The 18,898-nt window shown below is 33.3% G+C and overlaps 1 protein-coding gene and 1 pseudogene across 2 annotated transcripts in view; one reads left to right on the top strand and one right to left on the bottom strand.

Annotated features, from left to right (window-relative positions):
• The window catches only part of LOC145269494 (protein hobbit-like), a 387,158-nt gene that overhangs the window by 245,666 nt on the left and 122,594 nt on the right, over positions 1-18,898 (bottom strand). For both annotated transcript variants that reach the window (XM_080125227.1, XM_080125228.1), the window contains exons 5-6: positions 3,503-3,680; positions 1,070-1,188 (exon numbers count right to left, since the gene is read on the bottom strand). In XM_080125227.1, coding sequence (XP_079981353.1) covers positions 1,070-1,188; positions 3,503-3,680 — 297 coding nt within the window. The remainder of the gene's footprint in view (positions 1-1,069; positions 1,189-3,502; positions 3,681-18,898) is intronic.
• LOC145269942 (U2 spliceosomal RNA) lies at positions 1,497-1,629 on the top strand (annotated as a pseudogene).

The following is an 18,898-nucleotide window of genomic DNA, read 5'->3' as shown; positions in this document are numbered from 1 at the left end:
AAATTAACCAACTAATACCTAACATAATGTTTCCAGTTTTTGTTTATAAAAAAAAAAAAGTCACTTGTTAAAAACTTGTTATAAATTTCCTTTTTGTCAAACAATTTTTTTTTTGTATCTTAGTTTTTTTGGCAAACATTTGTTAAAAACAAATTTGTGAATTTTTGTGCATATGTTTATATTTGAAAAGTATTCTATTTGTATGTTCATATATATTTGGAAAGTGTTTATTTTTATATGTATCAAAAAAAAAAAAAAAAACTCAATGTGATTTAAAAAAAAAAAAAAAAAGGCTTCTTTTTGCACACATTATACCAATATATTAACAATTCCTTTTGACCAATGGAGAATAAAGACAAATTCCCCCAAAACAAAAAACAAAATAAACAATTATTTTATTGGTTTATTTTTATTTGTTCATTTTTATTTTTATTTATTTATTTTATTTTTCTTTCCTTTTCTCAATTCAAACCAAAATTGAATCTGAAAGGATTTTTCCATTATATCAAAAGGGGGGGGGTGTAAACTGTTTTTGACTACTATTTGGGGGTATGAGACCAGTGTATTCGCCAATCATTTTTATAACTACCGGCTGTGCTAAACAACCAGTGAAAACCTTCCAAAGTTAGTATAAAAATTGTCGAATTCCGGATTAAATCAGTTCACCACTAAATACGTCACAGACTGCATTTGATTCTTGGCCGCCATCTTGGTTACTGCCAATCACAGTAAAGATCTGATCTGAACTATGCCGCCATCTTTGTTCAACATAATGTCACAAACCTTAACACTTACTAACTTAAGTTATGCGAGTTTGGCTTGGCACACGCTATTTTTATTTTTTTTGGCTTACAAAATTTTGCTTTCAGTTTTACTTCTGGTTTATGACACCCAAGTCTCTATATTTTTGTTTTTATGACCGCCCTGCATCCCCCATGCTAGTTATAAATAAAAGGAGAATACAGAAACTATTTCACCTTTAAAATATGTTTGTACAAAAGGATAGATGGAACAAATCTTGGATTAAAAATAAACACTCCCTTCTTTCTATAATAAATTGAAAACTCACCTGGATTTATTGACGTTGATGTCCATCGTGACTTTATCACCTGTGACATGCAACATGCACTGCGGTACGGGTGTTTTCATGATAATTACAGTGACGTTCTGTAATCGAATGCCAGCATACTGAAAAAAAGAGAGAAAAAAAATGGCAAAATGTTTGGTCTTAAAATGCACATTAACTTATACACAAGTATATACAGTAATTATCAAGTCACAGTAATGAACATACCCGAAATTTACAAAATAAAAAACGATGAGGTAAAAAATGACTTATTAAAGAAATTAGTTTTCAAAGAAATTTGCAAGTTTTGCTTACATAATAAACTGAAGAGCATGCGTAATAGCAGGGGAGGTAATTAATTTCTGAAAACTTTCAAAAACTTAGGCAAATTCAGAAGATATGAGTTATTTTCCTTGTGCTTACATCACACGTTGTTTCTTGGCCTTTTGGTCAAGATCAAAGTGTAGTATCTGTTCTTCAGATGCTGCACTTCTATTTCTTGTTCTCTTTCAGTGGAGGAGAAATCCTTCACGACAGAGACAATTTTTATTTTTGTACCTTTTCTCCACGTTAAAAAACGACCCTGGTGTCTAACTCTGTCCCGTGGGGAGGCATAGTAAATAGGTACATCACACGTTACCAGCAAACATGGCAAAATCGTTTTTCCGTTTAATCATGGATATAATTGTTTTATATAATATCCCAATAATATTTAACTAATTATGACTTGAGAATTAACTAGATAAAATTGCTTTTAATTGAAATTAACATTAAATGTAGATACTATTTTTTTAAATGAAAATTCAATTTTTCGACTTGATTTTCATTGTAATACTGAAGAAGCACCGAATGATATCACCCAAAACAGGGGATGGTAAAGAGATGTCATCTGTCTCCATAACTGGCATCGACTCAAAATAAAAGGGAGATAATCAGGAAGGGGATAGTTTTGGCTACAAAATCACATATGAGAAATCAATTAAATTTAATAGAGTAAAAGTTATATTTAAAGATGTTTTAAATTTCTTGTAAAAAAAAATATTTAATTAATGATGTTTTAAATTGCTTGTAAAAAAAATTATATTTAATTAAAGATGTTTTAAATTGCTTGTAAAAAAAATTATATTTAATTAAAGATGTTTTAAATTGCTTGCAAAAAAATATATTTAATTAAAGATGTTTTAAATTGCTTGTAAAAAATTATATTTAATTAAAGATGTTTTAAATTGCTTGTAAAAAAATTATATTTAATTAAAGATGTTTTAAATTGCTTGGAAGTGACACAAAAAGTAGGTAGTTATCATTGTTTTTCTTTAATGAAAACTCAATTTTTTTTTACTGTTGGATTTCGCTATTATAACAAACAAGAGCCATTTGCTTAAGGGATAAAAAAAAAAAAAAAACCCCAAAGGATTGGGCAAGCATGTCATCATTTTAATGGTCAAGCCAAAAAGGAGGAAAAGAGAAAGTGAACTTGTAAGTTATCCATTTTAGATTGTGCTATGTGGCTTATTCAACTGTCAGATGATCTACAACTCTTTGCGTTAGGAGAAACGACTCTAACATAAATTCAACATAAGATGATATCCATGGGGTTCATGCTTTTTAAGAATTTATTTAAATATCATTCAAATATCAAATATCATTTTAATAAAAAAAATTTTAAACCTCGTCAAATAAGTACAATAGAACCCCGGGATACAGCATTAAAAATTAGTTACAAAATAGAATACAGTACAGTATATAATACACATGTATATAATCAAATAAATTTTTACTTTCATTATCTCTCAGCTTCATTTTCCTGGTTTTATATATATATATATATATATATATATATATATAAAGTAGAACGCCGGGATACGGCATTAAAAATAAATAACTAAATACAGTATATAATACACATGTATATAATCAAATAACATTATAAATAACACTGTAAGGCGGGGCAAATACCATAATAAGGGGCTGGAAAAACATTGTATTCCACATCATAACCTGAAAAAAAAACAAAAAAAAAAAACGTATCCTAGGGCTATCGTATCCTGGGGTTCTACTGTATACTGATTGGATTCTTTTTGATTCACTATTTATTTTATAGATATGCTACGAGTAGTTTGCTATGAACGTTTAATGTAAAATGATCTCAATCCCACTCAGCCACTTAAATCCTAAAAACGGGATTTTTATTGAAAATCATTCAAAAATCCATAAAACAAACTAATTTATGCTAAGTTATAAAAAATCTTAATATTCTACTAAAAATTGAGTTAGTAATTTTTTTTTCAAGTCTTGGTAGTAAACCGCTAAGCAGAAAAATTGATTTTTTTTAAAATTAAATTATAAAAAAAATTGGAGGGAATATGGCTGCCATATTTCTTTGAATTCAATTTTCCACACAAAATGGGCGAAATACCAAACATGTAATCATCATACCTGGCACACCGTAAAAAGTCTGTCAAGAGTTGCTCCCCTTGTTGTAGAATTTACACTGAGCTGTGATGCCGGTTTAATCTTCGATGGAGGTTGGATAAGCGGTTGGGTAGCATCCATGCTTGCTTTTCTCGTGTCTAGCTGGACACGAATATCAGAAGCACAAATCACCAGAGGCTTCCTGCAAGCAAAAGTAGAGAAATATTTCCTGATAAACATTAGATGTGACTGTAAATAAAAAAAAAAAATGTTTTTTTTTTTTTTTAATAAATGTTATTTGCAACATTAATTATTTTAAAAGAAATACAGGTTTTTTTTTTGTTTTTTTTTTTTACATGGAGTTCACCACCACTTATCAAGGCCCAATGCCCACTCGGGGATAAGGGTTATTGTGTGTACAGTAATCAATGGGATAGTGTAGCAATAGTATTGGAGAATTGATAAGGTGTCATTACTTGGGGGGGGCGGTTCATCAGGAATTTGTTTGTGTTGGACTTGAAGACATCCAGGTTGAAGTCGGGAGGGAAACAGGCAAGTGGAACAGAGTTCCACAGGCGTGCACTTCTAAGAAAGAAGCTTTGTTCATGGAATCTACGTTTTGATTTATGCACAGATAAAGAGTGGGGAAAATTATTGGCGGTGGTTTCAGCTAGTCGGATGTTTTTTGAAAAAGATTGGCGAGGTTGTGAAATTAAGTCAAAAACAATTTCTATTTTTATTTAATCTGCCAATTTTTTTATTAACCTATTTGTATTAAAAAAAGGTTTAATATTTAATTTAAAAAATATTCAATTTGATACCTCCGTTCAGTCTTGAAAGACAAAGGATACTCCTTGCAGGGGTAGCTGCGCATGTAATTGTGAGGCAAGAGTTGCGCAATCTCCAACCACACCCCTCCTGAATTGGCACTGTTTGAGTCCACTGGCAAAGAGAAGTCCAGGACGACTGGAAAGAATGCTGAGATAAGCGGAGAGCACATACAGCACCTGAAAGTTGTCTCCATTGTTTGTTTGTTTATTTTTTTCGTATCAATAAAGCAACATTATTGAAATGCAAACACCGGTGCCTAACTTTCTTGCCAGGTAGTATCTGTTCTGTAATTTGTCCTTGGTCAATGTAGGGGGACACCCTTCATACTGAGACAATTACTATTTATTTGGATACTGCCAGAGTGCCCCCTTTTTGGAGGAGGTGGACCCCCACCCCCACCCCACACACGCACACACATTAAATTAATTTGCTTTTGTGGGAGGTTTAAAAGCAACGTCATTCCTGCAAGTCATCTTTTGTTTTTCATTGACTATGTTAAATTTGAATATTTTAGACCTCCGGTTGCGTCATGGAGTAGCGGTAAGATGTCAGATTTTCTTTCACTTTCTTTTCCGTCTTCACGTCACTGCCTAGTACTACTTTTTTTTTTCTTTTTTTTTTTTTTTGCTCAACACACACCTACAAACACCCGGGCAATGTCGGGCATCCAGGCGAGTACATTATAAATAATAGAAGCTTTCCATTATAATATATATATATATATATATATATATATATATATATATATATTGCACTCACTGCTTATTTTAGCAATTAAGCGAAGCCTGCTGTCTGTCTGTTTACAAACAAACTATCAACTAGAGCACTGTTAAGCGTTGGGCAGATGTTTATCTAATAGACATTTGATGACTCATTTACAAGTACCAATTCTTAGTCCAGTGGTTAGAGCTGCCAACTGTCAACACAATGGTTGTAGGTTTGATCCACAGCTGGGGAAAGGTGCTAGTCTTGCCGCACTGATGAGTTGTGATACAACGAAACAGTACTGTATGTGGATGACTATATATATATATATATTGGAAAATTATATTTGGAAATTTAATCACCTTTTTTGGATTTTACCGTTATTGGATATTTTACCCTTCACCAGACCATCCATTTACGTGAAATCACCTTTTTCTTCACCCTATTCCCTCTGCCTCACTATTTTTTACCACGTAAGATCTATGACTTACTTGTAGTTTCATTAAATACTTTTGCAAGCAAAATCCGATCCTACATTTTGCTAATCCCTACCCTCTGATAAGAAGGAAAGTATTTCTTCGAAACTCCGCGGATTAAGGACTATCCAATTATTTTATGCTTCCTTTTTTAAAATTAAATATGTTTTAAACTCTTTTTCAGTGTTTTTTAACATGTTTTATTAACTACTTGTTCTTATATATATATATATATATATATATATATATATATATATATATATATATATATATTAGTATATTTGGGCAGCATTTTTCTCTTATGTATGTTTCGTTGAAGAGTAGGGATAATTCCTGTTTGTTTTTCTTGCAATCCATTTTTTTCCTTTTGGCGGACCAATGTTCGAACGTTCTGTTTGAGTGTACCAACACCTTGCAGCACATAAATTTAGGACCATATTAATTAAAAACGCCACCATTTTAACATTGTGATCTGCGCCTCCCAATTATTGAAGCCGTACTGACTTTCATGAACAAACCCACCATCAACCATGCTCAATATGAGGGAGAAGGCATGCTTAGGCGCTTTTAATGAATTCTGCGATAGGTTGAATTTTTTATATATATATATATATATTAGTCTAAAGAAGCTTTGAGTAAAAAAAATGTAAAAAATAAAATATATATATTGATTTAAATAAAATGCACAAAAATTTCTCGAGAGCTCTTTCGACTATTACCTCGTCAGGAGAAATCGATAGCATACAAAACAATATTACTGGCGAAAATTAAAAAGCACTATGAGGGAATTTGGATGTGCCAAAAATAAAAAAAACGATTAAAAGAAAGATTTAATCTGAAATTGCTGCGTTTAAAAGCGACTAAAACTAAAACTTGACACAACGAGGGGGGGGGGGGAGAAATAGGGTCAAAGTTCCCCAAAAAGAAATAACGTTTTTGTTGTTTCCTTTTGCCGGCATAAAGGAGGCTTTCGAACCGCAATAGAGACAGAATTTAAAATCTTTAAATGGTTTTTGGAGTCTGCTCTGAGTAACACCTCGAACCACTCTATTTTATATTTATCAGCACAGCCTGGATTGTCAACCAATTGCTGGCCAGTAGCAGAGTCCAAGGCTACAGAAGGAGGAAGACTACCAGATCCTACCCTTCTCCGTTTGATTTTAGATGGAACGTGCTGGTTTATACGAGTTAGCAGATGCAGAGATGTTCGCCTGACATAACCAGCATCGCACTGGCATTTAAATTGAGATATATATATATATATATATATTTGTAGTCATCGACATACAGTTCTGTTTCATTGTATCACAACTCATCAGTGCCGCTAGACCAGCATCTCTCCCAAGCCAAGGGTTGAACCTAGAACCGTCGTGTTGATATGAGAATAATGGAAATAGCAAAATAAAGACGAAACATTGATGAACACATAACTCGGTTTGTTCGTTTTTATTTCTTTCTCTCTCTCTCTCTCTATATATATATATGTATGTATATATATATATATATATATATATATATATGTACATAAAATTATGCTATCAAAGAGTAAATCTTTAACAAAGCAAACCTTACCAAGGTAAAAAAAGTTCAAAATTATCAAGGGGAGCAAAAAACAAATCTATTAAATGAAAGAGGAGGAATAAAAAGTAACTTTATTATATCATCAGAACAATAAGGAAAAGTTAAGAGGAAAATTAAGGAAAAAAAAAACTCTTTAGGGCATGGCATTTCGAAGCTAAATGCTTCTCGTCAGAAGAGGAGAAAGTCCAGAATTATACAAAATGCAGATATAGAAAGAAAGAAAAAAACTGGCTTAATGACATTTAGAAATGAAATGAGAATGAAGGAATAGGATAAAGTGGTAAATGGTTAAGTGAAGATGTTTCTGTGGAATGAACTGGATTCAAACTTGGCACACCAAAATTTTCAGTCCGTGTCGTTAATAACTTAATCACCATCACCTGTTTCATCGTGATGGAGGGGATTGGTGTTTGAAGGGTGGGCAGATATCAACGATTCTGATTGGTCAAATAAGATCATATTTTAAGTTTTTAAGTTTTCATGACCTCCATCTTTTTTTTAACCAGATAAGCACCACTTATTAAGGCACAGAGGCCACTCAAGGATAACTTGTACCATGATGATCAGTGATGGTGGAAATTTGATAAGTTCATTTATTTTAGAGGACGTCTCATCAAGAATTTGTTTACACTGGACTTGAAAACGACGATGTTATAATCAGCTGGGAAGCAAATCAATGATATCGTGTTCAACAGACGAGCACTTCTGGGGAAAAAAAACCTGCTCATAGAATCTTCACTTAGTTTCAGGTACAGATAAAGAGTTTGCCGTGAGTGCATTTTGAGGTGAAGGGACCATAGAGTGAAGCTGCCACGGAAATAACTGTCTTCAGGGATAATAGCTTTGCCCTATGAGGGTAGTCGCAGATTTAATTGTGAAGCAAGAATTGCACAATCCACACCTACACACCTCTTGAATCGGCACTGCGTGGTTTTAGTGGCAAAAAGGAGACGAAGACTACTGAAAACAATGCCGAGATAAACAGGTATTCCAAAATGGTCATCAAATTAGTACTAACCAGGCTCATTGTCATTTAATTTAGGTGATTCAGGGGAACCAGTGTGTCAACGTGATTATGTCGTATAAATATATTTTAAATAAGTCAGTGAGTATTTATGTTGACATGTGCATATCTGTATTGACTCTCCGAATTCTCGTGGATGCTGAATAAATGATAATCTATATAATTATAAAACTCAAATGACCTTGTAACGAGTGATGTAACCCACTTTCAAGTTTACGGCATCCGATTGCACATGCGCGCATAAACATTAATCCATAACAACATAAACAAATAAACACAAATCGCTTCTTTTGCAGATTTTGACCTGCGCACTGAAATATTAACGTTATTATTTTGAGATTATTATTTAACATGGGAAGAGTATACTATACTGTCGCTATTTTCTTACAACTAAACAACTTTAACCCGTTGACAAACATATGAACAATTGTAGTAAAGCCAAGACTACTACTACTACTACTACTCTATATTCGTCCCTTTTCCTTCCTTTTTTATTTTTTGTTTACATTTCTAGATACAAAATAGTTGTGTGAGAACGGTGAATTTGTTGACACATTTACTAATCTGTTTCAATATTAGTTTTATTTATTTTATTTATTTAGGTTTTATTTTTTTGCTTCAGGTTTTATTAATTATTTTCTTTTAGATTTTAAGTTTCTATAACTTGGCTGAAGGATTCCAATATGGGTTTTTCATTCTTATATTTCTCGTCAGTAGGCGCATGTGCGTTTTTGCTGCTAAATGACGTCCGTCGGCGTTCGATTCATAGAAAAATTATGTTTAATTTTCGATTTTTGGGCGATTATTCGGAAAAATAGGTAACTTTATACGAATAGGGAGGATTTTTTTTTTTTTCATGTTTGAGTGATCCGTCCGTGATTTTTCATTTTAATATACTTTCATAGAAATGTTTCTGTTATATGAAAAACAAACCCTATTTTCTTTACGCCACAAGTGTCATGCTCATACATGAATAAAATAAAATTAATATCATCAATACTAGATCAATATCGGTACATCGTGCATTTTTCTCCTCCTTTCTGTTTTACTCATTCTTTTATCTTCCTTTCCTTCTCTTGTATAACATTCCTTCTTTATTTACATCATTTATTTATGCAATTTTCTTTTTCTTCATCTTATGCTGCTGATACTACACTCCTTTTTCTTTCCTTCCACCACTCCTCATCTCATTCCCCCTTTACGAATATATGTTGGTGCTTCTCCTCCTTTTTCTTTTTAAATCCATCCTCTTAGTCTCCTTCTCTTACACTGCTAATAGTAAAGGAAAATTAAAAATAAAGTCCAATTACCCAAATATAGTCCATTGGCAGAATCCAGTCAGTTGATTAAATAAATAAAAAGTCAAAAATTATAAAATAATTCCACTGAGAAATAACATTTTTATTATTATTTTAAATCATGACTTTATTTACATCTTCTTTACATTTATTTTGTTAGTAATTTTCCCTGAAGAGAAAAGCCTAATTTTCGAAACTTCATGATATAACTTACAGTTATATCTCATAGGATTAGCAAATCTCTCGACGGAGGCAACCTTTGGGCAATTGCTCTCGCCATATCAAAGGCCTTTGATAGAGTATACCATAAAGGTTTACTTCACAAGATCTCTAGCTATGGTATAGCTGGAAAAGTCTTCACAATTATTAAATCATTTCTTTCTGATAGGTTCATAAGAGTAGTAGTTGAGGGGCAAAAATCAGAAGCTCACAGTATTAATGCTGGAGTTCCTCAGGGGTCCATCCTGGGCCCAACTCTTTTCCTGATCTACATTAATGATCTTCCAAATCACATACTTACATCATTTGTAGACATCTATGCTGACGACACTACCATTTATGGTAGCACATCTAAGACAGTAAACAACCAAGTTCTCTCCGATTCTCTCTCCTCTGATCTTGAGCACGTAGTACAATGGGGAAAGGAGTGGCTGGTTACTTTTAATGCATCTAAAACCAAGCTTCTCTCTTTACATCATCAACACTCTGATCCACATCTGGCATCAATTGAAATGAATGGCTCTCGTCTTCAGGGGGCCTCAAGTTTTGACAAGCTTCTGGGCTTGACCGTTACTCCTGATCTTAAATGGAACACGTACATCAAATCTGTTGCCAAGGCGGCTGGCAAAATGGTGGAATCTTTCTATCGATCCAGTAGATATCTCACTGCTGATGCAAGAGCCAGATACGTCCAAGGATGGAATACTGTTGCCACATCTGGGCAGGAGCTGCTAGAAAGAACTTGTCCTGCCTTGATAGAATTCAAAATAGACTTCGTAGCCTTGTAGGAGATGTTCTTTTCTCTTCCAACCTCTATCTCACAAAAGAGATGTTGCGAGTTTGTCTCTGATGTATCGCTATTTTCATGGAAAGTGTTCGACTGAGCTTCAATCTATGGTCCCCCCCTCGCCAAACTTTCACAAGAAGCACTCGTTTAACTGAAAACACTATCAATAATTCCCCCCCCCCCCACTCTTTATCTGCGCCTAAACCTAAACGTAGATTCCATGAACAAAGCTTCTTTCTTAGAACTGCACGCCTGTGGAATTCTCTTCCGTTTTCCTGCTTTCCGACAGATTACAATATTGTTATCTTAAAGTTTAACGTAAATAAGTTCTTGATGAGCCGTTCCATATGTTAACAAATTTGCCGAATTGATTACTATATTACCCAATTTCTACTGTACACTCTTATGCTCGAGTGGCCTCTTGGCCTTGATAATATAGTGATTCTTGTGTAAAAAAGAAAAAAAAGAAAGAATAAGGATGAAACAAAATCTAGTTTTGAACACATGAAAAAAATGTTAAATAACTTTAGTGATCCGAGAACCAATGTATTAACCTGATGAGATTATATATATATATATATATATATATATATATATATATATATATATATGTTGTTTTTTTTATGATAAGTACAGTTAAATAGTTGCTCCGCCTCAAAGATCATTTTTTATTTACTAGAAAGTCGCCCATAATTTATTTGGACCTATATAACATATTTATTTTTATTATTTTTAAAACAGTAATCTATGTACACATGTGTTTCGAGGTAACTACCTCTCATCAGCATAGCTGGACTGTTTATAAGAATCGGACAGACCATGTGTATCATGTTGGAATCGTCCCATCACTAATAAATATATATATATATATATATATATATTAGTATATATTAGTGATGGGACGATTCCAATATTTTTCTCCGATTCCGATACACTTACCGATTCCCTACTAAATTACTGATTTCGATTTTTTATAAATCTCTAAATATTTAGAGTTGTTATTTTTCCTGATTTCTGTACAAAAAAAAAAAAAAAAAAAAACACATGATAAATATGCAAATATTTTTGTAAACATAAAATTACACTATTGTGAAGGATTATCTATAGATTTTAACTTTACTGGTATTTTGAAATAAATATTTATTTTATCATCAATGGAAGATTTTGCTTTAAACAAAATCAAATAATAAAAGATAATCTAAAGAATCGTTTTGGCATCAGAAAATAGGCACCATTTTTTTTTTATTCCGATACCCCCAGATTTGTTGATTTTTCAGATTCCCGACTCCGATTAATCATCCCAACGCTAAAATATATATATATATATGAGAGAGAGAGAGAGAGAGAGAGAGAGAGAGAGAGAGAGAGAGAGAGAGAGAGAGAAAGAGAGAGAGTCTGGGAAGTTTCTTTAAAACCTTTAAAACTACTGCAAAAAAAAAAACAAAAAAAAAATTATTCTTCGTTGGAATATTATTTTGTGCATCACTGAATAGTTTTACTTACATGAACAAACAATAGTATCAATGTTCTTAAAAACATCATCAGTTGTTTATCATGAAACACCGTTTCGGGGATTTACAAACAATTTATTTGTATAATTTGGCAGTAAATCATTATTTATGCATGTCTGGTTAAACAACTGAGTTCGTCTTTTTTCCAATTTTGTTGGTTATCTTTTTTATTCGCCAAGCAATCTTTCTTGTTTCGGCTGGTACGTTATATAGTATGGCGCCCGGTGGTTGTTGTTCGGCCATATTCTCTAGCGCTTACCATCAGTATTTTGATTATCCTCAGGAGCGGTTGTTGTTGTTACTGTTTTTTTTTTGTTGTTTTTTTTTGTTTTTTGAGGCTGAAGTGTATTTATAGTTAATTCAATTTTATTTTTATAATATATTGATTATATAAGTTGGTGGTTGGTAGGGGTGAATTATTTTTTTTTTTATTTTGATTCCTTATTTTATTTTTATTTCATTTATTTATTTATAATTAATTATTGAATACAGTTAGTATATTTGTCCCAAACTCCGTGGATTAAGGACTATCCACTTATCTAGTGTTTCCTTTTCAGATTAAATATGTTTTTAACTAATTTCAAATTGTTTTTTTAAAATGTTTTATTAACTGTTTGCTCGTATTATAAGCTCTATTTCCTATTTGGTTTTATCAAGCTTTTACATCTGGCTGAGATAACTTTATAAATATTAATTCTTTAATATTTATAATGTAAGTTTTACCATCTTGGATCATTTTGGTAAATTTAATTGTAATTTTTATTTATATATAATATTCCTTCCAAAACCTCTGGCTTTGATGGAGTGGAGACTAAAACTTGCTGCTATGGTTTCAAATGAGCTGATATAACAAGAAGACTTGATTCCAAATTTTTATCATATGTTAAATCTCCCCTCTTTTGGAAATAGGGTACGGTTATGAATATCTCCAGTGTCAAATAATCCTTATACACTGTGAAATTTACTTTATGTATGAAAACCAAAGAGGGGAGATATAACATATGACAAATATTTGGAATTGTCTTCTCCCCTTGCTGTTATTTCAGATCATTTGAAACCATTTGAAACAGCAAGTTTTCATCTCGCCTCCATCAAGGCCAGAGGTTTTGGGGGGAATCTCAGATATTTTGTAATTCATGTGCAAAACTAGGAAAACAAATGACTATGATTGAAACATTTTATGGCTGTGCCAAAAATAGGTTCTGAATGACCCCCTTAATGTGCGATCTAAAGGGCAAATGTCGCATAACCCATTACACAATTCAGATCATTATCTTTCCAACTCTTATATAATCTTTCAATGTGACCATACCATCGAAGTTTACTGTTCTGTATACATCTCCCTATACTGTCTAGATTTGATCTTTCTCTGAGGTCATCAGATTTAAGCCTATCTTTAAGACTCATATTACACATTGAGCGTATCATTCTAATATCATATACTAGCAGGGCTACCCAGCATTGTACAGGGTCATTTTCTATTTAGCTTATAGTAATAAAGTATTGACCAAAAATGAGAAAATATGTCTTTATAAGACTAGCAAGGCTACCCGGTGTTGTCCAGGGCCATGATAGAAGTGAAATAGTATGTCTAACATCTTAATATTCAAATTTCTATCTCTCCCCCCTCTCTCTCTAGTTGTCTCTTTATCTTTCTCGCTTTCATTTTTCTATCCTCCCCAACCCTCTCACTTCCGCCCAACTCGCTCATCTCTTGTTTTAATGTGTTGAAAAAAAAAAAAAAAAAAAAAAAATGTAATCCATTTACTACAGCTACCTCTTTGAAATGAAATGTAAATGTTTTATTTATCTATTTCTTTTTTTTTTTTTTTTTTTTTAAGTATTTTAAATATTATACATCCAGGGCAATGATGATCACAAAACTATAAACTTTGTGGGTTTTTGGTTAGTAGTTTTGACTTTTAGCTGAACCTCCAAACATACAAATACACAGATAACTATCCTTTATATAATAGACTAGCAGGGAGGGGGGGAGGTATCCGGCGTTGCCCGGGTGTGTCAAGGTGGTGTAGTAAAGAACCCCGGGGAAGGGGAAGAGAGGTGTTAAAAAAAATGTGGTAGTAGCAGGGGCGGGGGGGGATAAAAACAACAGTAGGCAGTTTGGATGGAGAGAAGTGTTAAAAAAAAAATTAATCATAGACAGGTAGGCTCAAACCCATAACGCCAAAGGAAGAAAAGAAGGTGAAAAAAAAAAACTAACGTCTTAACTGATGCATCCATCGTGCAACCGAAAGTCACGAATGTTGGAATTAAGGCTAGTCAATCGAAAGGAGAGGATGACTTGCAAAAATGGCAACAAAAAAAGACCCCTCCTTGTAAAAAACGTCCCAGTTGAGGGTAAAGGAATTAATTTTTTTGGCCAATTTTTCGATATTTATCGTCCGAGATGCTGAGCTTCAAAATGATACTGATCTCATCAGGATCTGTTGTGTGTGTCAAAAGTTTTTAGCAGGCATACAAACACACACACACACACACATTTTGCTCTTTATACATATAGATTAGCGGGGGTGCCCAGTGTTGCCCGGGTGTTTGTAGGTGAGTGTTTGGTAAAAAAAAAAAAAAAAAAAGTGGTAGTAGGCAGACAGGCTTGAACCCGTGATGCGAAGACAGAAAAAGTGAAAGAGAACGTCAAGAGGCGACAGGAAGTGTAAAGCATTCAAATTTAGCAATGTCAACCATAACGTCATAGCGGATAAGAATCACGCACTTAATTCTGGCTGTAGGCTAGCTAAGCTTTCAGCTTTCTGCCGTATTTTGTTTCCCCATGAATGTTGGGGAAAACTAGCTCCCTCCCCAAAAAGGGGGAACTCTGACAGTGTCCAAATGAATACCAATTGATATGAAGGGTTTCCCCCACATTGATCAAAGCTAATGCCTTTCTAGACGTTCCAGCTGGGAAGGGCAGGCTGACGGCTTTACTTCTATCAGTTTTGCTTTTATATGAAAAAGACAAACAAACACTGGAATGGACGGGAAGGAAGCAATTTTTTAAAACTCAATCAAAATAAAGATAGAGACGACGTTCGTTTTCAAATTGTAGATATTATAATCTAGGAAGCATAAGGAAAGTTCACCAAAATAGTAACCTCGTCGAGAACCCCCACCAAAACAGCCTTTCTTGGACATACAAACACCCTTGCGCCCGTTTTGCCTTTTATATATATAGACTATCAGGGATGCCCGGCATTGCCCAGGGCGTTTGGAGGTGTAAAAGAACAAAAAAAAAGTGTTAGTAGGCAGGTTCGAACCCGTGACGCGAAGGCGGAAAACCTGAATTCTTACTGCTGCACTACGACGACAAAGGAAGTGAAAAGCGTTTAAATTTAGCGACGTCAATGAAAAGCTATTGACTCACTGATAATTAGGTCAGGAGTCGGCGAAGAAATGAAAGTGCCTGGGACCAGTTAAGTTTTATTTTCTTCACCAAGAGGTCGTTCCCAGCTCCCAAGTGTCCAAATGAATAGCAATTGTCTGATATGAGGGGTTTTCCACACACCAATCAAAGCTAATTGTTTTCTGGACGTCCCCGGCACAAAGCCGGAAAACTGCCTTCGCTTTCGTTAGTTTCGCTATTTTATACGAAAAACACGAACAAACACACAAGAAGGCAGAAAAGCGGGAAGTTTATAAAATGAAAGTCGTTCAAATAAAAGATAGCGATGACCTCCTTTCGTAAATTGGAGATATTATAATCTAGGGAGTCTGTAAAAAGTTTTAAGAATTAGTGACCCCCCAAGTGCCCCCCCCCGCCCCGAAAAAAAGCCTTTGCCGGACATACCAAAACACACACACACACACACACACACACACACACACGCGCACACACATTTTCGCTTTTATATAATAAAAAAACAAGAAGTAAATAAAGTATATAGACGCGTTTTAAAAGTCATCTGTAATCATCAATTCATATGCTAAAAGAAGATTTAAGCTAATAAAGATCAAATCCAAGATGGTGACCGAGATTTGTTTCTAGCAGCACTTGTTGTCCAGATATCAGATAAAAACCACTAAGCTCTAAGTGATCCCATGTTTGTTGATGGGCTAGATACATTTTTAGTGAAAAATGCAAATAAAAGCAAAAAAAAAAGTGATATTCATCTTGTTGAAATGCCTTTCTTTTCTTTTCTTTTTTTTTTTTTAGAATAGTTGTCAGGAGTCACAGGGCTGTTATGGCAGAGAGACTTTCATGGTTAGCAAAGTGGTGGGAGACGATGGCCCGCGGTCTCAGAAGCCCCCCTCCCCCCACACCTCCGCTTGTGTCTTTCTTAAAGTAGCAAAGAAGAAAGAAGAGTTGAAGTGTGAGGGGAGTTGTTGGAGAGGATATTATTTTAAGAAGAATCTTATTAAGGAAAACAGAAGCGGAAGTGGTAGAGGGAGGAGGCTGAAAGCCTGTGAAGGGATCGGAGTGGGGAGGAAGATGGCTGGGAAAAAGCCATCATGTTAAGTGATTAATTCAAGACAGAAGGAAATGTAGAAAAATAGGGAAGCTACAATAAATGATTGCATGAAGAGTATCAGAAAAGGCACAAGGTAAAGGAGTAGGAGGAGTAGAAAAAGAAGAAGGACAAGGTAAAAGAAGAAGAAAAAGAACAAAAGAAAAAGAAGAAGCACGGAAGAGGAAGAAAAAGAGGCACAAGGTAAAAGAAGAAGAAAAAGAAGAACATAAGAAAAAGGAGAAGCATATGAGAAGAAAAAAGAAGCACGGAAGAAGCACATAAAAAGGAGGAGCATGGAAGAAGAAGAAGAAGAAGAAGAAAAAGAAGCACATAAGAAAAAGAACATAAGAAGAAGAAAAAGATAAAGAAAAAAAGCGAAAAAAAGAAAAAGAAAAAGAAGCACATAAAAAGAAAAAGAAAAAAGAACAGAAGAAAAAGAACAGAAGGTTGGTTGGTTGTTTTTGTTTTACGGCATATCAATCCTTTTCGGGTTATTTAATGGCGAATCCAAAGATTCTGAAGAAAATATTTTTTAATAGAATATATTTTTTGTTTTCACGTCGGTTTCTATTTAACCCATAGTTGGGACCCTAACAGGTACTATCACTCCGGGTCAGAGTGGACCTGGGAGCAATGGTAATTAAAGGGTGGCTCCACACTCCCCAAAGCCCACAAGCTGGGGCCTCACCACTGGATATAGTTTAAGGTCATATCCAGGACCCCCATTGAGGGACTTTTACCCTCTGCAGGGGGGGGGCAGTCGGCGTATTCTAATGCCCCACCGACAGGGCCAAGAACAGAAGGAAAAGAAAAGGAAGCACAGAAGAAGAAGAAGAAGAAGAAGAAGAAGAAGAAGAAGAAGTTCAGGCAAATTAAAGAAATAAAGATGTAAAGAGTATAGGGCAGAGAGAAAAGAAAGGAAATAAAGAGAAAGTGAACAAAAATAAAATGTGCTACAATGGTTCTCAACCAAGTTGGAATATTAGGATACTTGGGGAGGGGGGCACCACAGATTAGCAAACGCAAACTGAATCCAGAGCCACAAAAAACACATCAATTACTGAAAGGTCATGTTTGATTTTATTTCCTAATAATGTTTGTATTAAATGACATTATGTTATATAATTTTCATATATGACAAAAAGTTGTATTAAAATGTATTAAATTAAAAATAATGAAAAAAAAAATGGTTGAGGATCACTGTGTTATATCAAAAAAAAATAAATAAATAAAAATAAAAAATGATAAAAAAAACGGTTGAGAACTAGTATTAAATTAAAAATTAAAAAAAAAAAAGAAAAGATTGGAGACCATTCTGTTATATAATTTTTTTTAAGGCTGAGAACCACTGTGCTAACTAAATGAAAATAAATAAAATGAAAAAAAAAAATCGGTAAGATACAGTCGACAAATCGATTTTTAAATATGTCGTTTTAAGCAAAAACAATATACTAAATTGTCATGTTGAAAATAGTAATATATCTAAAAATTACAAAAAATCAAGTAGAAAAGCATTCATAGTTAAAAGTAATTTTTATGGAAAATTGGGTAAAATCACATTTTTTCTTAAATGTTATAAAGTACACAGTAGGAGTCTACATGCAAGGGACATAACTCCAAAACGAATATTTTATATTGCAGCCATGAACAAGTAATCTACGTTGTTTACAGCAATAGACTTGTTTTTACTAAAACACAATAACAATTGTTCTACTCAATGATTTTTTTTCTCAATTTTGGATACATTACTATTTTCGACATGACAATTAAATTCGTGATATTGTTTTTGCTTATATTTAAAAAATCGATTTGTCGGTTATATCTGAACAAGCACCAAAAAATCTAAGGAAGAAAATGAAAAAAAAAATTGGGAAAGAAAATCAAGAAATTAAAGTAAAAAAAAATGTGCTGCAAAAAGTTATCAGAGGAAGAAAAAGAAATTAATGAAAAAAAAAAAAAATGTGTTCTGGACAAAAAAGAAAAAAAATAAATGAATGAAGTTGAAAGAGTTTGTGAAGGAAATCAAGAAGAAATTTAGAAAAAAAAAAAAAATGAAAAAAATGATGTTAAATATGGAAATCAAGATGAATGGAATCAAGAATAAATTCAAGAAGGATGAATGTGTGTTGAACAAGAAAATCAAAGAATTCTATGCATAAATATTTTGGAGAAATTCATTAAAGAAAAAAAAATATGTAAAAAAAAAAACGGGAAAAAGTTAAAAGAATGAAATCAAAACAATATTATAAAAGGTTGGTGGTTGTTGTTTTTATTTTACGGCATATCAACCCTTTTCAGGTTATTTTTATTTTTTTTTTTTTACATAGGCATCACCACATTATCAAGGCCCAGAGGCCACTCAAGGATAAGGGTTAAAGAGTGTACAGTAGAAATTGGACAATATAGTAATCATTAGTAATGAAAATTTGGTAAATTTGATAATATATATGGAACGACTCATCAAGAACTTATTTACTTTAGACTTGAACACAACCATATTGTAGTCAGCCGGAAAGCAGGAAAAC

The sequence above is a fragment of the Euprymna scolopes genome, chromosome 45 (genome assembly GCF_053919585.1).
Source record: "Euprymna scolopes isolate OS-2025 chromosome 45, ASM5391958v1, whole genome shotgun sequence".
In the NCBI taxonomy this organism is placed as follows: domain Eukaryota; kingdom Metazoa; phylum Mollusca; class Cephalopoda; order Sepiida; family Sepiolidae; genus Euprymna; species Euprymna scolopes.
The sequence above is the reverse complement of the archived record's forward strand: the minus strand, read 5'-3'. Positions and strand labels throughout refer to the sequence as shown.